The 19,259-nt window shown below is 46.1% G+C and overlaps 2 protein-coding genes and 1 pseudogene across 2 annotated transcripts in view; 2 read left to right on the top strand and 1 right to left on the bottom strand.

The window, feature by feature from the left end:
* The first annotated feature begins 698 nt into the window (after nt 1-698).
* Nucleotides 699-2,191, top strand: LOC140698875 (DNA replication complex GINS protein PSF2 pseudogene; annotated as a pseudogene).
* Nucleotides 2,192-3,092: 901 nt separating this feature from the next.
* Nucleotides 3,093-13,101, top strand: LOC102527248 (olfactory receptor 4S2-like). The gene is made up of 3 exons (XM_006212344.2): nt 3,093-3,986; nt 12,389-12,506; nt 13,079-13,101. Exons 1-3 carry the CDS (start codon nt 3,093-3,095, stop codon nt 13,099-13,101), a joined length of 1,035 nt encoding a protein of 344 aa, XP_006212406.2.
* A 2,110-nt stretch (nt 13,102-15,211) lies between these two features.
* Nucleotides 15,212-19,259, bottom strand: part of PTPRJ (protein tyrosine phosphatase receptor type J) — a 152,695-nt gene continuing 148,647 nt past the window's right edge. The window contains exon 25 of the mRNA XM_072969960.1: nt 15,212-18,842. Coding sequence (XP_072826061.1) covers nt 18,684-18,842 — 159 coding nt within the window. The 3' untranslated portion in view covers nt 15,212-18,683. The remainder of the gene's footprint in view (nt 18,843-19,259) is intronic.

Genomic DNA, 19,259 nt, shown 5'->3' with positions numbered 1-19,259 from the left:
TTGAAAAGATCATCCCAAATTTCACAATGTAGCATCAAAGCTGGAGGTGCCCTTGGTGTTCGTGCAGAGTCACCCCAGCGGCCAAAGAGGCTAGGCCTCAGCGACCTTACCCCAGACCTCACAGGTGGTCATTGTCACAGGCATATGTAAACCACTCTGAGGACTGTTATCTCCCCACATCCTAGAACAACTAATGTCAACTCATATGAAGTCTTGAGCATCTTGCAAATGGTAGTTCCATTTTGTGAAGCCTCTAAGCATTTCCCCCAACTTTTAAACATAGAGTGACAAAAAGTGAATTCCCAGAATAATCTGAATAATGTGAAATAAGAGAAAGTCCATCAGGCGGTCAGTAATTTGGGAGGCCGAAGAGCCACATGAATGGCTAGTTACAGCCCAGGTCTGACTTAAAGTTGTACATTTGAAGACATACTTTTGATATCAAGTGTGCATGCGTGTGTGTGTGTGTGTGTGTGTGTGTGTGTGTGTGTGTGTATTTACATAGATTTCATAAATCAACAGAAATAGAGGAAAAGAGCATCCCGGAGTAACGAGCATGGAGGTTATCACTTAGAATTTCAATTTAAAAGGAAGATACTTAAATTCTCAAGCAGCGGAAAGCGGCGGCCGCGGAGTGTCTTCCGGATGCTGAGGGCCCAGAGGCGGCGGCGAGGCCCAGGCCGGCCGCCGGCACCGCCATGAACTCTGCCGAGGCAGAGTTCCTGGCCGAGAAGGAGCTGGTCACCATTATCCCGGACTTCAGTCTGGACAAGATCTACCTTATTGGGGGCAACCTGGGGCCTTCCAGCCCTGGGTTACCCGTGGAATTGCCTCTGTGGCTGGCCGTCAACTTGAAACAAAGACAGAAGTGTCGGCTGGTTCCTCCCGAGTGGGTGGACTTGGAAAAGTTGGAGACAATGAGGGATCATGAACGAAAGGAAGACTCTTTCACCCCTATGCCCAGCCCTTCCTACGTGGAACTCAGCAAACTCCTGTTAAACCATGCTTCGGACAGCATCCCGAAAGCAGATGAGATCTCAGGGATGTGTGGGACACTCGCATAGCCAAGCTCCGGGTGTCTGCTGACAGACTGGTGAGACAGCAAGAGTCACGTGCCCCACTGGACAACCTGACCTTGATGGAGATCAACACCAGCGGGGTTTTCTTCATACATGCGCTCAATCACATGTACAAACTCCGCACAAACCTGCAGCCTCTGAAGGTGTGCAGTCTCAGGCCTTCTAGGGAGACTCCGGTTTGTAAAGGCCTCGTGTCTGCCGGCAGGAGGCTCGCCAGCTGGTGAGTGAGTGCTCAGGGTGCGACAGAGGTACTCATATTTCTGGAACGCAAGAACCACTTCTGAACGTGTGGGGAATAAAAAGCGCCGTGAAGCAAGGAATGGATTTATAACATCGGGAAGCAACAGGCTTGCGCTTAGCCCCCAAGACGCTCATTAATTCCCCATCCGTATCTAGCAGCCAGCTGTCCTTGTATAGGGGCGGAGGAGAAAAAGAGCTTCGGCAAAACAAGTTATTTTCCCCAGCAGAGCCTCAGGTCTCCCGCACAGAACAGTCACAGGCAGGTGAGTGTTCACTGATGTCAGGCCTTGCTTTTAAAAGAGCCGTGGTAGGAGTGGCAATGGTGGCCTCAGCCTTTTTTCTTTCTTGCTACTGATCACTTGGACTCAATTTAGAATGTCCTACAGAGGTTGTTCACACAGGATAGCAGACGAGGGGCTGGTGACAGCGAGCCATGTTCATCATCTGAACCCTGAGACACAGTAAAGATGGATCGGCCCAAATCTCTGTTGGGTTCGTTTCCTGCGTAACTAACCCCTGACGGGGCAAGCCAAGTGGCTAAAATGGCCTGATCGACCAGAGAGGTGGGTAGCAGGCAGCTGTCAGCTTCAGCCCAGGACGCTGCACGTCTCGTTCACTTGTCTACTCCCGGGTCGGGTCTAAAGGGTGGCTCATCATCAAGGGGAAAGTCAGGGGAAAATTAATTCCGTGTTACCGAGTGCGAGGGTGAAGCTGAAACGCGACACCAGGAGGAAAAGTGGGGCCTGGGACGTGGCGCTGAATGGACCGTTACAGGCGGCGGTGGCTCAAAAGGTATTTTACTTTCTCCCTAGGAGAAAGACATGCAGCTGCAGCATTCTGGAATGGCCATGTTCTCTGTAGAAAGCGCCTGACCTGGAGAGGGGAGTGATGGTCTAGCCGCGCTCACATGGTTCAGTGAGCAGCTGTTTGAGGCAGTAGCAGCGTAGGTCAAAGGCAGTGGCGTGCCAGCTCGGGGACTTTTTGAAGTGTGTATGTGCCTGATCAACTGAGCCTAAAGAGTACCTGCTGGTCTCTGCCCTTCAGTGTTTCGAGCTCAGACCTCAAGTTACTCGAGCACTTTTTCTCCAGCACAGATTGGTACCCAGCTGTCCCTCCAACCAACAGCTGGTGGCTCTTACCTGAACACTGAAGGGCCAGACGTGGCGGCATTAGGACCCAGAAGACCTAGTCCCACCTTGTCCGCTCACTCTTATGCAGAATCCTTCAGAGGTACTTTGGAGATTCTTCTAGCATGAAACAAGTTACCGTGCACGTTCAGGAGCTGAGCGTGTCTCAGATCTCACCCCGAATACCCTTCTCTTAAAACTTGGCTGAGATACAGTCCAATCTGTCTGCGTGTTTTACCTGTAAAGCTACAGAATTGTTGAGCTTTTATTTTTGAGGCGCTTTATTATAACATAAAAAAAAAGATTTTTGTCAACAAAAATAAATAAATAAATAAATTCTCAAGCAACTAAGATTCAGACAACAGATAATTAAGTGGGGAGCCTACTCCATTCCTAAATATATTTAAAGTCTATTAACTTTTCTTCTCTCTCCTCTTTCTCCCTCCACTCCTCCCTCAATCTCTAGTACTTTTAAGAAGCGGATTATGCCAAAACCAACACCTTAACGGAGGAATTCTATAAATAATTTTTTAAAAATAATAACCATACTGTTATGGCATTAAGTGCCCAAATCGAATCATCCTTTATACTTTTTCCCGTAGGTAAAGCCACACAGTGCTTCTCTCCTGTTAACTGCCCAGACTCCATGGCAAATAATGTTACTGAATTTATCCTCATGGGCCTTTCCCAAAATAAGGCAGTACAGCAGCTATGCTTCGTTTTGTTCCTACTCTTTTATACGATTCTCATGACTGGAAATTGTTTCATTATAATGACCATTCAAAGGAGCCCAAATCTCAACTCTCCAATGTACTTCTTCCTTAGCTTCCTGTCCTTTGTCGACATCTGCTATTCCTCTGTTACAGCCCCCAGGCTGATTACTGACTTTCAAGCCAAGGTCAGAAGAATCTCTTTTGTTGGTTGTATGGTCCAGCTCTTTTTTGTCCATTTATTTGGCTGCACGGAGATCTTCATCCTCACGGCGATGGCCTACGACAGGTACGTAGCCATCTGTAAGCCTCTGCGCTATTTGACCGCCATGGACTGGAAGGTCTGCTCCACACTGGTGGTGTCTTGTTGGTTAGGAGGGTTTCTGCATACCTTTATCCAGACCATGCTCACTGTACAACTGCCCTTCTGTGGCCCCAACCTGATTGACCACTACTTCTGTGATATCCACCCTTTACTGAAGCTGGCTTGCACAGACACGTATGTGGTGGGGCTCATTGTGGTGGCCAACAGTGGCCTGATTTCACTCAGCTGCTTTGTCATCCTCGTGGGCTCTTACATCGTCATCTTGCTTTCCTTCAAGACCCGCTCATCAGAAGGGAGGCGCAAGGCCCTGGCCACATGCGCTTCCCACATCACTGTGGTGATCTTGTTTTTCGTCCCTTGCGTCTTCATCTACTTGAGACCTTCCACCACTTTTACTGAGGACAAGATGGTGGCTGTGTTTTACACCATCATCACACCCATGCTGAACCCTCTAATCTACACCCTGAGAAACATGGAGATGAAAAATGCCATGAAGAGACTGTGGATCAAGAGGTTCGGGGGAAGAAATAGGAGAGATCCTGATGGGAGGTTCAGTGGGACTGGCACAGTCTCAGTTGTACCGATTTCCAAAAGGGCTGCTGGAAATGAGTCTGTCATCATCCCTTAATCCTACCACACAAATAAACAATTTGTATTGTAGATTAATATCATAGAAAGAGTCTGGATTTGAAGTGCAAAGATCTAGTTTGGAGAGCCTACTCTACCAACCACGAGTAGGTTGACTTTAGAGATATTCTAAAGCTCCTCTAATATCTGATGAGAGATAGTCCCTTCTGGGTGCCCTGGGTGGAATAAACACTGGTACAGAGAAATCCGACAGCCACAGTCTATTTCCTTACGTATAGTACTGTTGTCTCTGAGCAGGAGCCTCTAAGTGGTGTGGTATGTCAGGTATCTCTATTATAATAAAGGAATGACACCAAAAATAAATGCTGGAGTTGATTTCACTGCCCTTTGCCTTTCCTGTGTCCTCACTTGAAGCTAGAGATGAAGCTACGTTTCCCACCACTTCCCAGGGTTACACGAAGAATCAGACGAGAGGAAATGGATTGAAATTTTGTCAGTGGTGGGAGCTGCATTCATTGATGTTGTTACTGTTAACTTGGCAACTCTAGACGTCTAGACAACACTCATTCGAAGGATTCGTTTTAAGGTTAGGGGTTTCTCTCACATAATTTTCTTAAAACATTTCGTAAACAGAAGTTGTTTATATATGACATTACAGAAGCAGCTAAATTGGACTCAGAATTTTTAAAAAACGTATTCAGTATAGGGCTACCTGAGCCAAGGAGAGGGTTTGTAATGGATGTTGCGGTGAGCCAATCCCCCAGATAATGCCTTATCCCAGGGGAGCACCAGTATCATGTCCTCTTCCTCCAGCAGGCTGGATCCAAGACTAGTCTACTTTCTGGGTAGAAAGACTTGAGCCTCTTGCCTCATCTTGAAACAATTCTTAAGGGTCATCCCAGCCTTAATGCTCCTTGGAGGACCATCCAAGATCCTTTTTGCAATTGCATCATGGTTCAGCTTCCTCTGCCCAATTCTGCTCCTTTCACTCTTTTACAAACGTTGATCTTGGGAGCACGTCCCAATAAATGTTTACACACAAACTCAATCTCAGAGATGTTTCGTAGGGAACTCAACTTTTGACACAGATTTACAATAAGAAGGAAAAAACCTATGCAGATACTAAAATAATTAAATTTTTTTGCATGACTTCAAGAGAGGAGCGCTCTTTCGAGCAGGCTTACCTAACTTGTTTAACAATAGCATGAACGTACCAAAATGTACATTTTAATTTTTCAGATACAAGGGAAATTAATGCAATTGATTTATATCTAGCTGACTAGCACCTTCATAACCTCTCATCATTGAAAACCAAGAAATCTGAACAGTTCTGAGTGAATTGAGTGAGTGATCTTTTTCATTTTTCTCTCCTGATGAGTGAGGGGGTAAACCCTGGATTCCTCCAAGAATCGGCTGAGGACTTTAAAATTTTCAAGGAAGAAGCTTAAAAAAATAAAAAGCGCAGGGGCTCCAACTGTTGTATGCTGTTTGTTTCTGTCCTCCCTTTTTTCTCCTACCCTTTATCAAGAGCACAGTAGTAGCTAATATTTTAGGACTCAGATCAGATAATGATTGACTTGACAGCATCCCACAGAACTATGACTATGTGTAGAGAATATAAACTTTTTATACAAAATGAGGGCAAGGGTAGATTCTGAGCAGCGTCATGGTGAAGTCCTGAACACTCTCTGTACCCCAGACCACTTTCCACTCTGATTCACCATGGTCTATGTCCCGAGGTGACCTTCATGGATGGCTGCAGTGGGTTCTCCTACACTGTAATAAATAAAAAGAAAACTGAGAAAAGACATTACTCCCTGGATCTTCTTGCCACATTTTTTACTTGTCGGCCAAACTGCTATTTGCCTCAACAAGTCTCAAGACCTCGGAAGAGCTGCAACATTGTTTGCCACTGAGATTGCTGTAGTTTTCAACAATGACCCTGGGCGTGAAATTTTCCTCACTCAGCTCCAAATAAAGTCAACCCTCTCCAGAATTGTGTGTGTGTGTGTGTGTGTTGTGTGTGTATATATAAATATATATACTCCAACATCATAATGGTGGTAAGTAAATCACTTATAACTCTAATATAATGGCTAAAAAAATAAAAGTATTAGAAATAACTGTAACTACAATAATTTTTTAACAGACACACAAGGTAAAAAGATGTAAATTGTGACATCAAAAACAAATGTAGGGGGTAGTAAAAATGTCAAGCTTTAGCATGCATTTGAACTTAAGTTGTTATCAGCTAAAAATACTCTTATAAATATGTTTTATGTAAGCCTCATGGTAAACACAAAGCAAAAACCTAAAAGTAGACAAAACATAACAAAGAAAGGAATCTAGGCAAATCACTACAGAAAATCATCAGATCACAAAGGAAGAGCACAAGACAAGAAAAAAGGAGCAAAGGTGTCGTAAAACAGCCAGAAAACAACTAATAAAATGGCAATTGTAATTCCATACCAATTAATAATTACATTAAATACGAATGAACTAAATTCTCCAATAAAAAGAGATAGAGTGGCTAAGTGAATTTAAAAAAAAAAAAACCATGAGCCAACTACATGCAACTTATATCCCTTCAACTTTAAGGACACATATAGATGGAAAGTGGGGGAATGGAAAAATATATTCCATGCAAATAGAAACCAAAAGGGAGCAGAGGCTGCTATGCTTAGATCCAAAAAAATAGACTTTAAGTCAAAGAATGTAGCAAGAGAAAAAGTACATCATGATACAGTAATAAAGGAGTTAATATGTGGAATCTAGCAGAGAAGGAACCAGTGGTTACAGTCGGGAGAGGGAAGGGGGAGGGGCAAGATGGAGGTGGAGGATTAAGAGGTACAAACCATCAGGTATAAAATAAGCTACAAGGATGAATTGTACAACATGGGGAATAGAGCCAGTATTTTATAATAACTGTAAATGGAGTATAACCTTTAAAAGTTGGGAATTACTGTATTATATGCCTATAACATAATATTATACATCAACTATATTTCAATTTTTAAAATATGATATTGTAAAATAAATACATAAATACATAAATAAAATTTTTTTAAATATATGTGGAATCTAAAATAAAAAGTCAAACTCAGAAACAGAGTAGAAAAGTGGTTTCCAGAGGCTGGAGGATGCAGGAAACAGGGAGAGGTTGGTAAAAAGATACAAACATTCAGCTGTAAGATGAATAAGGTCTGAGGATTTAATACATAGCACGGTGACTATAGTTGACAACACCGTATTGCATAATTGAAATTTGCTATGAGAGTATAACTTAAATGCTCTCACAAAAAAAAAAAAAAAAGGATAAATACGTGAGCTTGCCAAGTGATAGATGTGTCCATTAATTAGATAGGGGAATCTTTTCACAATGTATATGTATATTAAGTCACCACCATGTGCATGTTAATTATCTTACAATTTTCTTTGTCCATCATACCTCAATAAAGCTGAAATGAAAAATTAAATTTAAAATAGAAATTTTTAAAATGGTGCTAAGGACTGAATTGTGTCCATCAAAAATTCATCAGTTGAAGACCAAATCACTAATGTGATAGTATTTTGAGATGGAGCCTTTGGGAAGTAATTGGGGTTAGAGGAGATTATGAAGGTAGGGTACTTGTAATGGGATTAACAGCTTTATAGGAAGAAGATTCTCTCTCTCTCTCTCTCCATCTCCCTCTCCCTCTCTCTCTCCCTCTCTCTCTCTCCATCATGTCAGGACACAGCAAGAAGTCAGCCTCTATAGGCCAGGAAGATGTCCTCACCAGGGAACCAATTCCACCAGCACCTTGACCTTGGGCTTCTAGCCTCCAGAACTATGAGAAATAAATCCCTGTTGTTTAAGCCACCCAGTCTGTGATGTTTTGTTATGGCAGACCAGACTGACTAATGCAAATGAGCACATCTACATACACTGATATTGAAAGAGCTCTGAAATGTACCATTAACTTCAAAAAAAATAGTTGAAAAACAGTATGTGTAATATAATAGCATAGATATAAAGAAAAAGTGTTTATCAAATCTGTGTCTTCTCAGCTGTTTCCACTAACCCTCCATAACTCAGATAATGGCCTCTTTGCATTTAATAGAGTAAGTTCTCTGCTGCTACAATGATCATCAAGGGAAGAAAAAAGCCAATTAGTTTCCTGTTCTGTGAGTTGGATGATCAGTCAGTCCTCCACTTTCTAGAGGCCACCCTCAGGCATTATGGCAACCTCTGGCAACTAATTATGCCCTCAGGTGCTGAGGCAAAGAGTTAGGAAAAGTTTGCAAAGGAGCAAATTAGTGTCACCCCTTGGGGACTCTTCAGAGATGACTAAGAATTTCTTTTACCTCCTTGAGATCCCTGGGAGTTTCACGTAAGTAATTAAAGGCATGATTGCAGACTACAAGAATACATCTCTACTAGATGTTCAAACTGCTAATGAGCCAGAGCTCACATACTCCTGTAACCATACGGTGGACCAAAACCAAGACACAGCATCTCCCAGCATCCCTGTTAGGTCCACCAAACCATACGTTTAGAAGCAGCTGGGTCACCATGCCAATGCAGGAAAACAGAAGCCATTTCTTTCACATCTCCTTCCCCAGATGGTGGCTCTGGCAGGGAGGAGGATACCACCTTTATGGACTCCCTGCTAGGAGCTGGGCACTGTGCTAAGCCCTTGATCCACTGGCCTGCCCAGCATGGCAGAGAACGCCAGTGCACACCAAGACCCACGGTTCTCTCCTTCCTGGGTACGTGACCAAATGCGATTGCCCTACCAGTGGAGTGTGGATGAAAGTGGCACACCTGGCCTGTAGAAACCTCCCATACACTGTCTTCCAGGTTCCCTTCCTCATCGCCCACCTGGGCAGTGACACTCTGGGTGACCTTGACAGCCTTGGGTTAAAGATGGCCTGTATCAGCCTAGGTCCTTGAACAGTGCAGGCCACATTAAAGTGTGACATGGGTATGAGCTGTCACAATCTGGGAGTTGTTTGTTATAACACTAGTTACTTTACCCAACTCATCCAATCTATGTCACTCTCTTGGAAATGATACAAACTAAATCACATTTTTTATTTACCCAACTAATGGCTCAAGGACACCACTGGCTTTAATAGCAGAAGTTCCTTAATCTCTCAGGTAATGCCAGACCCCATCTCCATCCCAAATTGTCCGAGAACAGGCCAAAGGGCTCCTGCTTCCAAAGGCCATGTGGGGAAAGAGAAGAATTTAAGTTTGGTCATTACCACGTAAGCAGTTCTACGTAATCTGATGGATGTGTACTGACTCCTGCAGCTAAGCCACAGTTAGGGTCCATCCTGGAGCTCCCAGGCTGCAGTTAACTTTTTTCATTGTCACAGGTCCGAGCTAGCGCTCCCCTGAAGTCTGTTAGTTCAGGATGGCTCAAATCGAAAAAGTGTTTAGCCCTCAAGGGTTTAGCTATACAAAACTAACCCCCACATCCACACTTGTATGCTGAACCTACATCACCAAAACTGGTCCCCCTTTCCCTCATGGTGGGCATCCTCTTGGGCTTTTAATATTCTTTTATGCTGATGGATCATGGTCAGTGTCACCATGAACCACCAAAACAGATTTCCTTAACTGCAAATCTCAGAGACCAAAAGCACAGGGGGTGGGGGCTTCGAATTTAGCTGTTTCCTTCCCAGAATGCGCCTTGAGCAATTTGCATGAAAATTGTGCACACCAAGCGGAGAGGCAGTTTTTGCTTTGCCTCAGGAAAGATGTAATAATCATAAGTACCTATACTCACTACATCTGCGTAATTAAGCAGGGCACTCAGTTAACGTCTCAGAACAAAGACATCTACTCCAAGGAAACTTTCTCCCTCTTCCTATATAAATCTGGAATTCTGCACACACTGTCTTGCTTGAAGCTGTGACTAAATGCTATTACTCTCATTTTGCAGATGAAGAACCAGAGGTTCAAAGAGGTGAAGTGGCTTGTCTGCAGTCTCACAACTAGCAGGTGGTCAGCTAGGACACCAGTCAGGGCCACCTGACTCCAAAGCCGAGAGCAGGTTCTGAAGATCAGAAATCTGGGAGCGGCTTAGCTGGGTGGTTCTGGCTCAAGGCCTCCCAGGAGCTTGCAGACAAGCTGTTGGCCTGAGGCTGCAGTCATCTGAAGGCTTGACAAGGGCTGGAGAAGCTGCTTCCAAGATCACTTGGCTGTGGGCAGGAGGGTCAGCTCCTTCTTATAGAAATCTTCTTATAGGGTTGCTAGTGAGAGACAGATAGACAGACAGAAAGAAGCTGCAGAGTCTTTCAGAACCTGATCGCAGAAGTAACATAACATCACTTCGGCTGAATTCTCTTGGTCACGCGGGCCAACCCTGGAACAATGCGGGAGATACAGTGGCACAGTGGGGTGTGGACACCAGGAAGTAGGCAGCACTGGGGGCCTTCTGGGTTGGCGACCACATGGGATTTTTTCCCCTTCTTTTTCTTATCTAAATGTCCTAAATTTGTTTTACTGTAAACATATAAAATAAATTATAGGGGGGAAAGCTACCAGCTGCTAGCAAGGGCATTTTCCTTCGCCCTGCCGTTGACTTGAATGCATCCCGTATTCACCTCCGTGTTCCTTTTCCAATCCTGTTTTCCTCCATCGCCTGTTCACACCCTAACGAAGGATCGCTTTCTCAGCCTGGTCCTCTGGCGCCACCTCGTGGCAGCATCCAAAGTAGCCGTCCTTGGCTGACAGCTGTTAACTCCTGGGTTAGATGGTTTTACCCTACCTGCCTACAGGAAAGTGACTTTGGTAGGATGTAACTATCATTTACTGGGGAAAGCCTAGGGTCTCTTTTTCCCCCTCAGTGGGCGCAGGGATCTTCCACATTCATCCACAAAGGGAGCTGTGGGATCGCAGAAAGGATGGGAGGGCTGTAAGAACTTCGGGGGGCAGGGCTAGTCCGCTTTTCTCCCTGCCTCCTTCTGCTCCCCAGATGCCAACAGGACCCTCCACCCTGGCAGACCCTCGCTCAGCCAGGAGCGAGAAGGTGGTCCCTTGTTTCATAGCTCAGCATCTAATCTCCAAAAACTAAGCTTTCACTTTAACAAGCCACTGGCCGCAGGAAGTACTCAAAGAAAGCCTTGGGTTCACGCTCATTTTAAAGAGCTTTGTAAAACTGGACAAATATATTCTGAAATATGTTGCTGTTTATTGTATTGGGTCAAGAAGGGGAGAAATGTTAAGACTAATAAAAACTTTAGCCAAGTACTCTGTACTCATTGGGAAAAATTATAAAATGTAGGCAGGTAAAAATAAAACTAAAAGCCGCCTGTAACCCCACCATCACATTATTCCGGAGTTGTTCTTGTCTTTTATGCACGTGTCTCATTTTTTAATGGAATTATTCCCTTATAGTTCCATAAATTGCTTTTCTCACTTCCACTTTAGCTGTTATAAGAGCCCAGGTGATCACTTGATTTTTATTTCCCATGATATCTCCGTTTCTAGGCTCCACAAGGGTAGTCTTTTATCAAGTTAAGTGATAGAAGCAGGAGACTTGAGTGTCGGGCTAGATTTGGAACGAGTACTGTCACTTCTGTGCGCATCCATGGTCCGAGGCAAATTGCACAGCCCTGTCTTAAGTGCAAGAGGAGAGGGGATACGTCAGCCCACCAGCATCACCCGTCTCAGATCCACCCATCTCTCTGCAGATTTCCTGCCACAACCCTCCCATGTCACCATCATCTATTTCCAAAACCAGTGCTAAACCAGAGCCTCTGACAGACTTCCCTGCTGCCAGCCTCCCCTCCTGCATCTCCTTCTTCCTACAGTGACCAGCACTGTCAGGACTCTTGTGGAAACTCTGATGGCCTCCCGCTGGCTGTCGACTAACTGCCCATCTCCTGACCACGGCTCACGAAGGCTGACTCGATCAGCCCCTGACAACCCCTCTGGCTTCATATGGTGCCCTTTGCTCCATCCCCAGCAAGGGCCCCAAGTCCATGGTCTTCTCACCACTCTTCAAAGTGCCAAGTTCATTCCCGCCTCCGGGTCTTGGCACACGCAGGCCCTGCTGCCCACGCCCTCCGGGGCTGCCTTCCCATTCCAGCCTCCACGTGTCCGCAGACACATGTTCGATACCTTCTTAGTTTCCTGTCTCTCCCGTGGGCCCTTAAATTCCACAAGGGCTGGGATCATGCCCGTTTTGTTCACAAACGTCTATCCTGAGGGCCCACTGCTGGCCTATGATAGATGACCAACACAAATTTAAGCCGATAAATAAATAGCTACACTTACTGGGTGTTTAACGTGTCCCAGGCAATATACTGAGTGTCTCAGCACGTTACCACATCAAGATCATAACCACGCGCCCACGTGCAGAAAACTTACCTGCCGTCTTCTTTCTTCCTGAACTTATCCTCTGCAGGGACATGACGCTGAAGCCTGGAAACTGCCCCATGGAAGGTGTAGCAGTCAAAACACTCGGATGGATTCAAAACACATGTGGAAGATGCCCTCCTACGGAACTGAGGCTCTGAACTTCTTTGGCTCTAATAGGACGTCCACCTGCACGCGCCTCTGCTCAGGCACATGGCGCTGTGTATTCAACAAGCCACAGATGCTGCCCACCAGACACTCCAGGCAAACTTCAGCTCTCTGCACATACTGCTCATCAAAAGTAGAAAAGTTCTATGATTTCCACTTAGTTGGGGCAGGGGGAGAACTAAAAGCTCGGGCCTCCAAACTTTCGGACCTGCACCATCCTCTGTACCATCATCCGTGCAGAAGCATCTCTTTCAAAGAAAACTATTTTCTATCCTCAGTGAGGGGAATAATCACGTCTGGAATAATTACACTGTCGTGTGCTCCAGATCTGTGCTTTTCTGCCTCATCAGAAAAATAATTACAGCAACAGACCTCGGGCAGACCTGAACAGACGAAGGGAATCCATGCCTGGAAAAGTGACCTGACTTCACCCAGGACTTCACAGTAAACAACTCAGGAATGTGCTGGAATTGTCTCTGGTTATTTTGCAGTTGGCAAGCAGGCCAGCGTTTAGCCTGTCGTCTCCAGATGGTTGGGACAGGCGAGGAGGACGACAGATAAAGAAAGAAAGGGAAGGGGGAGACAGAGATTGAGACGGTGCAATCAGCAAGGCAAACGAAAGGTCTGATGGGACCCCTTCCTGATCTGCCCAATGGCACTGGCCGCTGAGGACCTAGTGCAGCCTGGAGGGAACACATCTCCCATTGAACGTGCTACATGGAGCGTAGCCTGTGCTGTGGAGGAAATCATACCTTTTACTTTTATTACCCAGCCAAGTGTCTGGGGTGTCCTTCCTTCCAACCTGCTGTGGTCACTCACCCTTGTGACCTTCGTGCAGTTTCCATCCAAAGACAGTAGTGAAGGCAAACGTGTGTGTGTGTATGTCTGTGTGTCTGTTTACTTACGCACATCCATACATACATACATACACACGCCTGGTGCAGCATCTTAAGGGTGAGGCAGTTAGTCAACCAGGCATACAGTCCCAGGGCTGTCCCTTGCCAGGGTCATCAGCCACCACCTCCCCTCATCTCCCCCGTCCCCGCATGCTCACATCCCAGCCCCGCCCCTCACCGAAGTCCCCACCATCCTCCAAGCAAAGCATGCACACCTCCCCACCGTGTTGCTTCCGTGTCCTGCTGCAAAAATTCCGCTCAAGATTCTGCTCATGTGCCACCCACTCTTATTCTGCCACCTGTCCCTTCCAATCTCCTCTGGTATTTCTCAGGCTGCGTTTTGCGAGTGCATCACACGTGCTCCTGGACCCTCCCTCTGGACGGTCCACTCCTTACAGGCAGGACTTGGGCTGCACTTCCCTCTGTCTCCCCGACGGGCCTGAGGCATGGGCACTGCCGTCCGGACAGACTCTCTTCCCTTCCCCTCGAGCAGAAGTTGCCCCACTGTCTCGCTGACACGGTGTAACGGCTCTGCCCCATCGTGTGACAGCCACGAGCCGGTGCGTCAGGAAATGAGACGCTAATTTTCTCCAAATTTCCCCATCTAAGATCCTGAAGACTTTATTCACACACATTGTCTGTCTGTCTCCTCTTATCAGGATGTAAGTTCCACGGGGCAGAGATTTCAGTCCACTTTGTTTGCAGTTGAACCCTCAGCCCCTGAGGAATCGTGGCCAACGCACAGTAGGCACTCAGTACATCACTGCAGAATGGATTCACTGGTTCCAGAAGAGGCGGGGTGTGGGGTATAGCTCAGTGCTGCAGCGTGTGCTTAACGTGCATGAGGTCCTGGGTTCAAACCCCAGTACCTCCGTAAAGAAGAAAAATTTAAAAAATTCTGTTTTTTTAATCTCAAAACAAAATCATCTCAGTCTGTTTAGACTTTGCATCAAAGGCGTAAGGGAGTGAGATGAAAGGAAAACTACCCAAACTGCCACAGAATCCCAGCTATTCCGAGATTCCCTGAATCCATCAACCAAAAGACTCTCTCAAAACCCTGGAGGCTTGTCTACGGCAAGGATGCACGACCAAGTGGCGCCTGTCCGCCTGCAGACCCACACATCCGACCTCCGAGAGCATACGCAGTCACATCTTAGCTGCACACTCGCTTCTCCCCGTCTCCTCTCCACTTAACACCCCAGATGTGTGTTTTGTGTGAACTACGTCCCCCTCAGAATTCATATGCTAAAGTCCCAACCCCAGCGCCTCAGAACACAATTGTGTTTGGAGATGGGGGTCTTTCAAGAGGTAATTAAGGTAAAATTAGGTCATTAGGGTGAGCTCTGATTCGCTTCAACTGGTGCCCTTTTAAGAAAGGAGACTGGGACACATAGAGGGAAGACTGTGGACAGACGCGGGGAGAAGATGGTCGTCTACAGGCCAAGGAGAGAGGCCTCAGGGGCAGCCCGCCTGCCAATGCCCGGATCTCGGACTTCTGGCCTCCGGAACCGTGAGGAAATAAATTTCTCTCGTTGAAGCCCCTCGGTCTGTCGTACTTTGTTACACCAGCCCCAACAAACCGAAACCATGTGGAAAATCCCGCGGGAAACGTGTTTTTGTTAAAGGATGCCCCAGCTGGACGCAGGCCAGCAAACTGCTCGGTAAATGAAACGGTGGGGGTGTCAAGTAAGGCCGGGGGACGGGGGACCAAACAAACAAACAAAGGCATAATGTGCTGACACTTTTTTATATTTGGTATTTGTAAGTCTTTTTAAAAAAATTTTTTTCAGGCCATTTTTTTTCCTTAAAAAACAAACAAACAAAAAAAGCAACCGACAGCAATACTCTGTACAGGTATAACAAACATTAGAAATATGCATCATTCCAAAATAGTTACAAGAAAATTACAGTTTGAGAGTCCACACCAACACAGCCTATTCATAGGTGCCCCCAAGGCGGGGAGAAGCCACGGCACGTTGAGTACGCGGCTGCTCCACGTCGCCTGAACTCAGAGCGTGGACTTTGGAGGCAAGTCAACACCAGTCACCCACACTTGTTTAGTTCAACAAGTGCAATCCAGCATTTCGACAGAAAACCAGGCTTTCTCATCCCAGATGAAAAGCAGACATTAATCAGCTGCGGAGCTGGCCCCCGACCCCCAGGAGCTTCTGACTCGGGGATGCCCAAATCCAGGGGCGTCAATTATGCCAAAATCTAGCTGGAGGTCTTCCTACGGCCACAGGGAACAGACCCGAGCATCCTTTCCTCCTGGTGCTAATCATCACTAAATTCACCTTTGGAGGCAAGATGTCCCTGCTCTTGGGAGAAGATGTCGAGGGACTAAATCCCCTAAACCAACTAGTCCCACCCTGGCTGGCTCCCTGTACGCGGTTGTCAGATCCTGAGCAGGCGCATTCACACCCTCCTCCAGTCTTCGGTCTTCGTTCCTGGCAGGGTTTGGGGCAGGAGCTCAAAAGCACTGCCTCTTTTCTGTGACCAACCTCCAGCCCGTGTGTCCTTTATATTTACACGTTCATCTTCCCTTTTCAATCACTGTGCTATAAATACCCTCACCACCCGCCTTGGCCCGTCCCCAGGCCTCTTCAGGATGCAGAGAAGCATGGTGACCTTCGTGTGACCTGCCCATTTGGAACCCAGACCTCTGCACCGCAAGCCTTCCTCCCAGGACTGAGAGTGACGTCAGAGAGCGACTCGTGGCGCTGCTGCTCATTTCCCAAGCTCATACCGGGCGGAAAGGCGGAGGATCTCTGTTTTTTGCATTTTTATACAATATGTTTATCATTATTGTTGCTTTAATCTTTAAAAGGAATCTTTCAAGTCCTTCCCTCTGACTTGATGACGTGGGCAGGGCGTAGCGTCCATGTGGGATTTGACAGCCAGACACCCATCACCATGGTTTCCTGACAAACTGGAGTGGGAAAGGGTGTGACCCATGGAGCTGCTGCCTGGAAGAAGTCTGGGAACTCTCCAAGATCTGCATGCGAGGGGCAGACCAGCATGACGGTTTGGAAGCCACCCGCCCAAACCCAGCTTCACTCCACACCCCGGGAACAGCATGGCTTCCCTGATTCAGACCTACTGAGCCAAAGGCCTCTTTGAAGTGGAGTCCAGGGGACCCAGCCTGGCCTGGCCAGCCCACCACTCCTTGAAGGGCCCGATACTGAACTGAACTGCTTACGACCCAAGAGAACAAAGGATTCAGCCAAAAAGTGCAATTTCTGCTCGGGAAGTAAGGTTGTCCCAACACACGACACCACCATCACCACCTCTCCTTTATTCCTCTAAGTACCTCACAGGGAAAGGGAGACGAGACGCGTACAGCACTGAACCTCTGAGCCAAGTCAAGGGTCTTCAGTACATTGTGGTTCATCCTTCATAACCCTAAGATACTCATTCTCCCTGTCCAGTCAGTCATCAAAGTGCCGGCGAGCTGAGGAGCGTGGCAGGGTCAGGAGACGGGCTCTCCCAGGCCAACCGGGGCCGGGGCCCTCGGAGGAGACCCCACTCCCATTTCCAGTAGGACACACTGTCCTAAGTTCACAGCAGGATCTACTACTGTGGGAAATGGCCACGGAGCTCCGGGAACCTGGTAATTCCTTCATAAGACCTGGACACTTCATTGCCTATCAGAGGATAAACTCAACACATCTTCAAAATAGAACCTGAGCCACAGTACAAAATAAAAAGAAACAAATCCTGTCATGTTAATGCCTTGAGAAGTTTACAGATTATGTACCAATAAAATAAATCCACATAAATTCGGAAATTCTTGGTAGAGACACACCTGAAAGCCAAAAAACACAATTAATCTACAGGTTTTTTTTTTTAAAAAAATCAAAGTAATTACAGCAGCAGTAGAGTGAAAAGAGGTTTTAAAAATAAAAATTACATCTTTGATACAAATTCGAACTTTGTACACCTCATTTCAAAGGAATGACTGTTTTAAGAGTTTAGTGTATATATATATGTATATATATATATATACAGTAATACGGATATGTGTCATTGCAGATACAGACTAAAGCCAGTAGACTTTGAGGAAAGAGGGATTAATCTGACACTGTTTTCACACGCAAGTGTTCACAGATTGCCACGCTTTTAAAACACACACACACACGCAACGCACATGGACACACAGAGACACATAAAATGCCAACCTGAGTAAAACGTGACTACCTACCTAGAGAGCCTCATGAATCACTAAGTCACATATTGCACCTTTAAATAATCCTTCTTACCAAACACAGAAATGAGAAAAAAGGTGGAGCGGGGATGACAAAAGATTATTGTGTCACGTGGGGTTCCTCTGTGTCCCCCCACAGAAGTTCCTCAGCGGGGGATATTTAGTTTCCACTTGCACTCAACCAGTGGGCAGACAATGTGGCCATCTGAAGCATCTTTGGGGAAGAAGAGGAGGGGAGAGGGGGCGAAAGAAGAGAACACAAAACAGGGGATGGGGAAGTTGGGGGGTTACGGGGGGAGACCTCCTCTAGATGAGGACAGGAATGTTACTGAGAAGGCTGAACCTCTGATGCTAGACTACTGTTTAAATATTCCGCCTGTTCCAATTATGAGATTCAATACAAAAATAGAGATATCTACCGAGTTTTGCCTGTGGAAGCACAATTCAGAAAAGGCACATGTTCAAATAGAAAACCCAGGCAGAGGAGGCACTGGGTACCCCTCCCTCCGTGATAAGCATCCACAATTACGTAATTTTCCACCAGCTAGACTCCAAGATACAGTAGGTAAAAATAGACCTCTGATACTTAAAATATATTCAACCCAACACAATCCTGGCTTTAGCATGTGAATCATATAAAATAGTCTTTTTAAAAAAAAAATGTCTTGGAAAAGAAAAAAGAAAATCATAGCTCACTTTTCCTGGTGTTCTGTAATTCTCAAGAAAACAAAAACAGAAACAAAAACAAAAGTGAACTCATCCCGTCGGTAATCAGGAATGTAGATGATTCGCTCGCCACCCATTTACAGCCCCGACAGCCCCAACTGCTCATCGGTCGTGTTTGACATGCGCAGCGTCACACTTTCAAGTTAGTTCTAACGAAACAGAACAAAGAATTAGGATATTAGACATAGAGAAACACGTCAACATCGGGGCATTTCCCTTCGCTGTGGGTGTGATGGTCTGGTTAAACTCCAGAAAGGTTTTCCTTTGGAATTAGGCAATGTAACCGTTTGTCTTTCCAAATGCGGTCACTGGTGCGAGGTTTTCATAGATTGTCATTGCGGTCGTGTTCTGGTAGATGAGATCCACTTTTGAGTCCTTCTGGGATCTGATAATATCCAAAACACACTGATTGAGGAAAACATACTGGTCCTGTTAAAAAGAGAAAGAGAGAAAGCAAATGAGCCCAGGTCCCAGACATTAGTACCCCTCCAACCCTGCCCACTCCACAGAGAACACTTCCAGGTAACATGTGTCCAGAGGTAATAACATTCTGGTGAAATATGAAACCACAGACGGCAAGATTCTCACCATTAATGATTCTCAACCAGGGGGCAGGGCACACTCCCTACAGGTCCCTTCCCCAAGAAGAAGGACCAGAACCTTGAGGGAAAGGCAAAGACAGAACGTGGAGGAAATAACCCACACGTACATTCACTCAAAAGTCCAACCAGATTTTCTTGGCTAGTGAGGATGTGCAGAATGAGGAGTAAACTGTGTTTTCTCAGTAGAGGGGTGGGTTAAAGGGGGATGATCGAGGTTGAGCTGGGCGTCCCCAACCACTGGGGG

This window comes from Vicugna pacos, chromosome 10, assembly GCF_048564905.1.
Source record: "Vicugna pacos chromosome 10, VicPac4, whole genome shotgun sequence".
Lineage (NCBI taxonomy): Eukaryota > Metazoa > Chordata > Mammalia > Artiodactyla > Camelidae > Vicugna > Vicugna pacos.
The sequence above is the reverse complement of the archived record's forward strand: the minus strand, read 5'-3'. Positions and strand labels throughout refer to the sequence as shown.